Here is an 11,302-nt window from a genome sequence, read left to right as displayed (position 1 = left end):
ATATTTCATCTTCTCCAGAAATTGTTCTTTTATATCTCAAAGAAATCAATACGGTTTTTAATGAAAACAAATTTTACAATTAGTGCTCACTGAAAATCCTCCATAACAGTCATAAAACGGTAACAATATAATTACCACAAATTAATAGAGTTAATTAGAGAATATAAAGTATAAAAACCGTTTTGGAAATCAAAATTTAAATCTGCAAAAAATCAGTTTCTGAATCACCAGACCTCCCAAGACCCTCAAGGCCCCACTCTCCTGGATTTTTTAAGTAATATATATATATATAATATACCTAGTCAAATGTATGGGGTGAAACTTGAACCCAAGTCTATAGTGTGGGAGCCCAAAATAATACCACCACACTATCTCTCTAAGTTTGATAAATGTTACAAAACTATGTTTTTAAATATATATATCTCCCAACAGAATTATGTCGAAAGCCTAGTTTCGCTCAACTCTGGTACTTTTGTGGAAAATCGAAGCGATAAAACCAGAAAGAAGAAGAGGCGCCAAAAGAATAAGAGGCACGAAGAAGGAATGGCGCCAATAGAAGAAGAGGAATCAGAAGAAGAAGAAGAAGCGTCGAGAGAAGAAGATGAACCAAAAGAAGAAGAGGAACCAAAAGAAGAAAAATAGGCGTCGAAGAAGAATAACAAGAGTTTATGTCATCAATCCTAGTTATGCATGTTCCCAAGTGACTGTTATGTCAATAGAGTTTCGGTTTCACTAGTTTTTTCATTGATTTGCATTTTATTCGGGTGATTGTTTAAATTTTCCAAGTTGTTTAACAATATTAAGAGTTTTGTTTAGATATGTATGCAATCATACGAAAGTAACTTTCTATGACAAAAGGGTCAAGTTCGACGTCTCGCTTTCATTACCTTAACCTTATAGAAACTCATGCGCCTTTGACCTCGAATTTTAACATCCACTCTTGATTCATTTATGCTTGGTGCAAGCAGTATAGGTCCAGTGCAAGATTAGACTTGATGGATTTTTAATTAAGATATTGTTCAAAATACAAATTGAAAAAGCACAAATTAAGATAAATAAATAACCATAACTTCGAGAGAGAAAAAAGTTTGTATCTTCAATAACCTTCTCAAAACACACATTAAAACCAAATACTCCAAACTGTCTGATATAACTGTATAGTCGAAAAGATGAAGACTTAGTATAAAGACGATGTTACTTTTTTTTCTTTTAGCTCAATCTTTGTTTCTGATCCATTTACAGTAATCTTTCCCCACACACATAAGTACCAAAGTTAAGTGAGACTAAGCTCTCCACATAATCCAATGATATAATAGCTGACAAATTGATGTCGTGGATTTTAAAAACTTTGATTCGACCGCTCCGTGGGCCATACAAAAATGTGCTCTTATTATTTCCTATTAGAACCTCACCATTTCCAAAACACCAAAGCAGCTTCAAATATGTAATGCTGGAAATTAGGTTCGTGGTTAAGGTAAACAATTTAGTCCAAGATTCCCTGACTCCGTAATTCTGCATCTGCCATACAACAATGCGGTTTGGAATAGATGGATTATAGATAACTATACAAAGTCAATTGTTTAGAACCTCCACATAGTCTTTCAATATCAGGTTCTCATTGCTTACTGGATTAGATTCTTCAGGGAACATGAAATACACAAATTTCTCGCTAGTCATATCGAAAGAGACTGTAACTTTGAAGCTAATTTTTTTGATTTTTTTAAATCCTAAACAATGAATAGCTCCATTCCATACTCGATAATAAAATATGCTTAGACCGTCAAACGTGTAATTGCTTAGGATAGTATTCCATAACTCTGAACCTACTGTATAGACCTCAACTTGATAACAACGAGAATTAGTATTTGTATAAATTCTTACCAACTTGTAATTGTCAGCACTGCAATCGTAACAGACCGCATATTTGGTGTAACCAGCAAGGTAAGATTCCTCAGAAAAATAACAGTGCGGGAGTAGTGCATTTTCATATTCACCAGTTGATGGGTTCCAAATACATAAATTATATATCAGATTTTATACTAGAAGTACTTATGAAAATTAAACCATCACAGGAACCTAAAATTCTAAATTTATCAATCATATCTTGGAAAGGGTAATTCCTTAGTATAGTTCCATGACATGTACATGTTGCAGATGATGCCTGCAGTGCTGATGAAACTGTTAATATTGAAGCATAATCTATTGAACATAATACTCTTTTTTTTGTTTTCGTAACAGGTTAGCATGAGCCTAGAGTTGCTAATATGATTGGTAGTATGTCTAAGGTGAGTCTTAATAAATCTAGGGTTACCAAGTAGAGAACACCATACCTTGCAAACACACTTACAAATTCCAATGGACTTTATAGGTAACTTGACAAAGACATCTACCTGAATCTCTTCTGGAAGGCTCGACATTGATAATGACATTGATGGCAATACTCTTCTTCTTCTAGCTTGGATGGGTGGTGGCGGTGGTGAATTGTTATGTTTCAAGAATTTTATTCGATAAGCCATTCCCCACAAGCACTTTAAAAGCCTGAAATGCGGTTTTGGATCGGCGATCGGAATTAACCTTTAGGAAAGATTATCCCCAAAGTTCTATACCTGATTTTAAGCGGCCTACACAAATATTAATGTAGTGTATTTACTTGAATATACCCCATAACTCCAGTGGAACGATTAAGAAGCAAAATATGAGAAGAACTTTAATCTTCATGACGGAACACATTCTGAGCTGCCTTCAGGTCTTGCAGGAAGGTTTTCAACTCAACATTCACAGAACTTTCAGTGAGTACTTTATGACTTGATCGACGCATACTGCAGGTTTTAGTACTGGTAGTTGATCATATATATTCCCTTTAGATCAATTCAATGTAATCTCTTCTTTTTGGAACAAAAAAAAAACTTCATCCATATATGGCAAAAAAGGACTATGTTGCTTCTTCAGGGGTGAACTCCAACATCTTTTACACACAAACTTAATCTCATCTTGGGGGTGAATTCCGTTCCAAAGTCTATTATGCACAAACTTAAGCTTAAGGATTTGCTCTCCTTGGACTCAAAACAAAGTTAATTTGGCAATATCAGCTAATTGCAATCCACTTACTTAGCCTGACTCATTTGGAATACGGACGAGGACTAAGGACATGAAATAAAAGCTTTAGTGATTAATAAACCTTTCAATATTTTTCATTGATTTGCATTTTATTCCGGTGATTGTTTAAAATTTCCGAGTTGGTTAACAATATTAAGAGTTTTGTTTAGCTATGTATGCAATCATATGAAAGTCACTTTCTATAACAAAAGGGTCAAGTTGGACGTCTCACACTTTCATTATCTTAACCTTATCAAAACTCATGCGCCTTTCACCCTCGAATGTCAGATAGCCACTCTTGATATGTTTCTTCTTGGTGCAAGCAATATATATTAGAGTTATGTAAGTGTGTCAATAAAGTGTGTGAAGTCAATAGGTCAAGTCAATATCCTGTATTGTATTGGTTTTCTATTTCTGTTAAGACAACAAATGATTGCCCATAAATACCTTGTAATATTCTTTCAAAGTGTTATCTGAAATACACTTTTCTCAATAATATCACTTTTATATGTTTCTCATGGTATCAGACAGATGATCCTGAGCCAAACATTTCAATCATAAAAATTTTCTCAGTAATATTTTTCATCCTTATTACAAGAATTAAGCAAATTTGATACAAAACTTTTCACGATTCAACAAGTTTACTAAAATATTTTTCATCAGATCTGGTTCATCAACAAATTTGTTCTAAAATATTTACAGACCCAGTTCATGTCAACTCCAACAATTGTTTACAGACGAAGAAAATATATGGGTACTAATTCGAATTCCGCTGCTCAAATGGGTAATTCCTCTGACTTTGTTTTTTCATTCACCAACATCTCCAACTTTGTTTCTACAAAATTAGGTCCAAATAATTTCTTATTGTGGAGTGATCAGCTGGAAACTATCTTAATTTCCACTGATTAATTTATATGGTTATGTCAATGGTGAAATTCAAGAACCTGTTAAATAGGTGGAAATTGATGGGGTTTTAAAGATAAATCCAAAATGGATCTTATGAAGGAAAATTGATTGTTTTGTTGTTAGTTGTATGAAGGCAACTTTTACAGATTCGATTTCTGGTGATGTTTTAGGGTTGTCTAATGCTAGGAAAATTTGGGAATTTCTTGAAACTAGTTTTAGAAGCCAATTCATGGCAAGAAAGAATATTCTTAAAAATCAACTTCATAAAGTCAAGAAAGGAAATCCAACTATCTTGGTGTACTTGCATAATATCAAGACTATAGATGACTCTCTAGCAACAATTGGAGAAAAAGTAAATGATACAGATTTGGTTATGTATGTTTTGAATGGGCTAGGAAGAGAGTTTGATACTTTTGTTATAGATGCTTAGAATAGAGAGACTCCTTTCACATTTGCAGAACTCAAACCAAGGTTATTGAATCATGAACAATGGCTTATTGAGAAACAACTTACTTCTACTGCTACTTATGATTCTCAGCATACTACTGCCTTCTATAGTAGAAATGGGTCTAATAATTTCAGTGGTAATGGAAGAGGCAAATTCAAGAATACTAGTGGTAATGGATCCAATAATAATTTCAGTGGTAATGGAAGAGGTAGTTCTGGTTATAATGCAAGGAATTATGGGAATGGTTCTTATCAAGGAAATGGATTTGATCCAGGAAGCACTTCATTTCATGAGAATAGTTCTTATCAAGGAAATTCTTCTAATCAAGGTAGCACTTCTGGACAAGGAAATGGAGGTAGAAGAGATTTTTCTATGGTAGATTGTCAGATTTTTCGTAAAAAGGGACATTATGCTAGCAGATGTTATTTCAGATACCATCCACCAACTTTTCAAAATTCTGCAAATGAAGCTCAGCATGGTCCAACTCAACAAGCCTTTGTCAGTTTAAATGAAGAAAATTCTTATTCTGATCCTTCTACTTCAACTGCTTCTCATTGGATATCTAATTCTGGTGCTACTGCACACATGACTGGAGATGAGCAATTGTTGCAGAATACTTCTAACTACAGAGGTAAGGATCAAGTGCAAGTTGGTAATGGTAAGTTTCTATCTATTACTTCTATTGGTACTTCAAATATCCAAACAGCTACAACCAATTTCAGAATGAATAAAGTATTATTAGTTCCTTCCATGAAGCATAACTTACTTTCAGTAGCTAGATTCACAAAGGATAACTCTTGTTATTTTAAGTTTTATCCATATGGTTATGAAATTAGGGACTTATATTCTGATGTTATTCTTGCTCATGGTAAAGTAGTTGATAATTTGTATCCTATTCTGCATATGCCTAAAACTCAATATTCTTTATCTGCAACTTTATATGCTTCTCTAGTTGTTTGGGATGATAGATTAGGACATCCATCAAATCAAATTTTACAAAAACTTCATTCTGATAATCAAATTGTTTTAAATTCTTCACTTCCTTCTACATTGTCTCATCCCTGTCAGCTTGCTAAAAGTAAAAATCTAGCTTTTCGACTATCATCTTCTCATGCACAACAACCTTTAGCTCTTATGAATTGTGATGTTTGGGGGCCTACTGTTTCTTCTCTAAAGGTTATAAATACTATATTTTGTTTGTTGATGATTTTAGTAGGTTTCATTGGATTTACCCTATGGAACTGAAATCTGATGCTTGTCAATGCTTTCAACATTTTAAAACTCACACAGAAACTCAATTTTCTACAAAAATTCTTGTTTTTCAAGTTGATGGTGCTGCTGAACTTGTTAAAGGGCCATTTCAGGTCTTATTACAATCTAGTGGCATAAATGTTAGAATATCTTGTCCTAAAACTCCAAAACAGAATGGCCTTGCAGAAAGAAAGCATAAGCACATTACTGAAATGGGTAATACACTATCGTTTAACTCTTCTTGTCCAAAGGAATTTTGGTTTGATGCTTTTCTTACTGCTACTTATCTTATAAACAGAACACCTACAAAAGTTTTACATTTCAAATCATCTTTTGAGGTAATATTTGGTGTTTCTCCAGATTATGCTTTTCTTAAAACTTTTGGAGTTATTTGTTATCCTAATCTTGCTCACTCAAGAGCAGATAAACTCTCCCCAAAATCAGTTAAATGTTTTTTTACAGGTTATGGTCCTCTTCATAAGGGTTATAAATGTTACAATCCTATTACTAAAAATTTTTATATTTCAAGGCATGTTGTTTTCTCTGAGTCTGAATTTTATTTTTCTTCCTCTAATACATCTCTATACTTGCATTCTTCTTTTGAGCAATCTTCTTCTCCTACACATGTCTCTGAAAATGTTCCCTCTTCTTCTTCTTCTTCTGAAGTTGTTCCTTCTAGTACTATGATTACTAGGTCTAAAAAGGGAATTTCAAAACCAAAAATTTATCCAGTTTCTTATTTATCTGTTAAACATCCAATTTCTTCTACCAATGCATTATTATTAACTACTTTAACTGAGCCCAAGAATTTTAAAGAAGCAATCAAAAATCCTGATTGGCAAGTGTCAATGAAAGATGAATATATTGCTTTAATGGATAATGATACATGGAAGTATATTGCACCTGAGCCTCATATGAATATCTTAGGATCTAAATGGGTGTATAGGATCAAACAAAAATCTGATGGTACTATTGATAGACTAAAATCAAGACTGGTTGCAAAAGGTTATAATCAACAAGATGGAATTGATTTCAATGAGACTTTTTGTCCAGTTACTAAGTCTCCCACGTAAGAGTTGTTCTTTGTTTATCTATTACTTACAATTGGAAAATTAAAAAATTGGATGTAAGTAATGCTTTTCTCCATGAATATTTGGATGAGAATGTTTATATGTCACAACCACAGGAATTTCTTAATCCAAATTATCCTCCTCATTATGTGTGTCAGCTCAAAAAGAGTTTATATGGTCTTAAACAAGTACCCATGGCTTGGTTCTTTAGGTTCAGCTCTTTTCTTATCAAGTATGGCTTCAAGAAGTGTGTTTCTGACAATTTAATGTTTGTGAAGTCTTCTTCAGATGGTATTCTTATTTTGCTTTTGTATGTGGATGACATCTTGTTAACTGGAAGCTACTAAGCAAATTGATTATGTAATTGTTTCCTTAAAGACAGAGTTTGCTATGAAAGATTTAGGGGATTTAGCTTTTTTTCTTGGTATTGAAGCTAAAGTATTGATTCTATTGTTTTAACCCAAAAGAAATATACTTTAGAATTGTTAATAAAGGTAAACATGTTAGATTGTAAGCCTTGTGATACTCCAGTGGTCAAGTCTAGTAGACTTTCAATACATGATGGAATTAAACTTGATGATCCAGCTGCTTATAGGACACTTGTAGGTGGTTTAAAATATCTTACAGTTACTAGACCAGATATATGTTTTGCTGTAAATTATGTTTCTCAATTTATGCATTCTCCCTCTGATATGCATCTTCAATTGGTTAAGAGAAGTTTAAGATATTTAAAGGGTACTATTGGTCTGGGTATTTCATTGAGAAAATGTGATTTATCAAGTTTAAAAGCTTATGCTGATTCTGATTGTGCTGGGTGCCCTGATACAAGAAGATCAACATCTGGTTTTGCAGTCTTTTTGGGTTCAAATTTGGTTTCATGGTCTTCTAAAAAGCAACCTACAGTGTCTAAGTCCTCTGCAGAAGATGAATACAAATGTCTCTTTGTTGTTGATGCTGAGTTAAAATGGTTTTCTTATTTGTTAGCTGATTTACAGATTGTGGTTAAGTCTGCTTTGCTTTCGCGTGATAATACAAGTGCTCTGGCTTTGGCATCTAATCCTGTTTTTCATGCCATGACCAAGCATATAGAAATTCAGTATCACACTATTAGAGAGTTTGTAAAGGATAGTTTCTTACAACTTTAGTACATTTCATGAGAGGATCAATTGGCAGATAATTTTACAAAGGGCTTATGTTCTCCTACCTTCTCTAGATTGCTGCATCAGTTATTAGAGCTACATTTTGTATCTTATTATATGTCTTCTATTGTAGAGCTACCTTCTGTATCTTCTGTAGTTCAAATTTCAGAACTTTCCTCTTAGTTCAAGGTTTTTCAATGTGATTCAGTCTCTGTCAGTATCACCTTGAGAGGGGTGTATTAGAGATATGTAAGTGTGTCAATAAAGTGTGTGAAGTCAATAGGTCAAGTCAATGTCCTGTATTGTATTGGTTTTCTATTTCTGTTAAGACAACAAATGATTGTCCATAAATACCTTGTAATATTCTTTCAGAGTGCTATCTGAAAATACACTTTTCTCAATAATATCACTTTTATATGTTTCTCAATATAAACTATCATAATTCTAGCAATTTCATATAAAAAATACTTCGGAGAAACATAAATTAAGATTAGATTGCTTGTCTAGACTTGATGGATTTTTAATTAAGATTTTGTTCAAAATACAAAATAAAAAGGCATAAATTAAGATAAATAAATAGCAATAACTTGGGGGAAGGAAACACTTATCTTTTTGACTTTAGCCTTCAATTCTCAGCTATATTTTCTGGTTCTTATATCTTTTTTGTAAACTAATGAAGGAAGGTGCAATGAGACGGATATTTAGCCACAGTGTCTTCATTAACCTTTTCAAAACAAACATTAAAACTGAATACTCCAATTATCTAATATAGTGTAGTACTTGAAAATAGCTAGGTGATGTTACTTTTATGCTTTTAGCTCAATCTTATCTCTGATCCATTACAGTAGTCTTTTCCCCCACGCATAAATACCAGAGTTAAGTGACACAAGGCTCTCCACATAATTTATTGATTTAACATGTAACAAATCAATGCCGTGGATTGCTAGAACTTTGATTCGATCGTTCTTCGGGTCATACAAAATCCTGGTCTTGCCATTTTCTATCAGAACCTCGCCACTTGCAAAAGACCATAGCAGCTTCAAAATTTGGATATTGGTTGGCTTGTGGTTTAGGGTGAACAATTTAGTCCAAGATTCCCTCACTCTATAATCTTGCATCTGCCATATGTTACGAGATACTATATTATCTTTTCATATCTCCTCCTGAACTGCATATATATTGAGTGTTGTCATAATATTGTACTATCTTTTACAAATTCGAATTTCCCTTTGTTTAATCTGTTTGAATCCCTTGTTCTAATTAAGTATTTGTTGTGCCAGAATTGCTAGTTTTCTATTAATTGCGGGGTGAATCCCACCCAAAAATATTTTACGCACAAACTTAATCTTAAGGCTTCTGCTCTCTTGGACCCAAAACAAAGTGAATTTGGCAATATCAGCTAACTAATCTATTTACTTAGCCTGACTCATTGGGAATTCGGATAGCAATATCAGTTATAACTATCAATTTAGAGTTATGTTGTGTATGGGTGTTATGTTTCAATAATTCTACATCTACCGGGGATGGAATCCCGTGGGATTTCCCTGAAGACACAATCTAAGTGGGACCCACAGAGGGTAATGCCCAGCCCCTGATAATCTCCATGGAGGGCCCACGGGGCAGTCTTTCACGAGATTTTTCTAGGATACAGACCTGGTCAATGTTTGATTACTGGTTATTGATAGACGCATTTATGTGTCTAATTTGTCCTCAATGTTTCATATTATTGTACTCGTTTTCGTCCTTATTATGGTGTTTTGTGTATTTTTAGGTATTTTTGGAAAATAAATATTGTTGGAAAAATCGGCTCGAAAAATCACTCGGAACACCCGGAGGACACTTGCTATACGGAGCCCAGATTTGCTTAAGCGGCACCCCAAAAAGGCAGCTGCTATTCGCACCCCATAGCTGGTTAGGGGGACACCATCTTCTTCATTTGAAACTTAAAAATTGGCGGGAAAAATGTGGCAGCTCTCTGAGAATGTTTCGATCGAAATTTGAAGATGTTCTAGGTGGACTAAAGGGCTGAAACTTCATGGGTAGTTGTGATATGTCATAAAAGAGCTGGTATGGGTGTTTGTTTCGATCAAATTTGGCTGGAAAATACGTGACAAGGAATCAGGGCATCCCGTGCATGAGAAGAATAGTTCACGCGTTTTGGAAGATTTATGCGTGTTCTGCTCGTGTATGATGACTCTAGCAACACTCTGGACCGTGAAGAAGATAAATGAGGAGATTTTGCAGCTGTAGAAACACGTGAGAAGCTAAAACAGGGAAGAAAATATTCCTAGAATATTTTTCTTCACTGCCGAGTTTAATGAAAATTTGTGAGAGTTATGGCGTGATATTTTTCTGCTGTTGAGTATATATAGGGTGAGGGGATCATAGAGAAGGGAGAGGGAGAGATTGGGAGAAGTTCAGAGCACCACAGAGTCAAAAAAATCGAATTTGCAGAGAGACCACCTGCTGCTGCTGCTGCCATTGAAGAACACTGAAGAACACGAAGAACAGACTCGCCACAACTGTCGTTTTTAAACAGTGTCAGCGACTCATACTGTTGGTCGCAGATCAGAGACAGACTTAAAAAACGCAACAGTACAATAACGGCTCCTTGTAACGGATTTTGCAATAGTTATAAGCATTGCAAACCCGATTTTTATTATAATTCTCCCTTATTCATCATTTGTAACCCTTTGAGCATAAATGAAATCAACTTTTGAGCGTGTTTCCAACATGATGAGCGGCTAATTCTCTCGTAACCAAGGAAATGGATGAAGCTATTCACACATGAACAATGGGTAACTATTTTATTTTCTCTAATATTTAATTATAATTCACTCAATCACTGCTTTTGCAGAGTTCTTAAAAGTTTACATAATTTTCTTCATTAGTTGTGATTCAATTAGATAGGTTATGCTTTGGTTAGATAATCTATGCTTAAGGGATATAATTAATTTTTGAGAATATGTTTGATTATTTGTGGATTAAGAAATAAAGAATTATAAGGATAATTAGAGTTATGAAATATTTGACATCATTCATGTGTAATAGTGGAATCTAGTGTCTTGGTTACCTCTCGCCCACTTTGTTAATATTTTTGTATATAATTTTAAATCTTTAAATTTAATCTTCACATGTCCGAGAGTTTGAACCTCATTACTACAACAACAATCAAAATTAGAATCATTTTGGCGGCGCCGACGCGGATTTGTGCTTAAGTAGAATTTTTAGGTTTTTTTTTATTTCATTTGTTCTTTTTACGTTTCTTTGGGTGTGTCTTTGTATTACAGGTTTGAAGTTGGATACTAAATACTTGGAATCAAAGCTTAAAGCTAAAAGAGAAGGAAAAAGACAAAGCAAAAAAAAAGAGCGAAAGAAAAAATTAAAAAAAA

At 33.9% G+C, this 11,302-nt stretch overlaps 1 protein-coding gene across 1 annotated transcript; it reads left to right on the top strand.

Annotated features, from left to right (window-relative positions):
* The first annotated feature begins 7,271 nt into the window (after positions 1-7,271).
* On the top strand, positions 7,272-7,916 carry LOC113304174 (uncharacterized mitochondrial protein AtMg00810-like). Its single transcript, XM_026553232.1, has one exon. The coding sequence runs from the start codon at positions 7,272-7,274 to the stop codon at positions 7,914-7,916; it is 645 nt and encodes a 214-aa protein (XP_026409017.1).
* Positions 7,917-11,302: the final 3,386 nt, after the last annotated feature.

The sequence above is a fragment of the Papaver somniferum genome, chromosome 8, assembly GCF_003573695.1.
Source record: "Papaver somniferum cultivar HN1 chromosome 8, ASM357369v1, whole genome shotgun sequence".
NCBI classification, from domain to species: Eukaryota; Viridiplantae; Streptophyta; class Magnoliopsida; order Ranunculales; family Papaveraceae; genus Papaver; species Papaver somniferum.
This window is presented reverse-complemented; position numbering and strand designations above follow the sequence as displayed.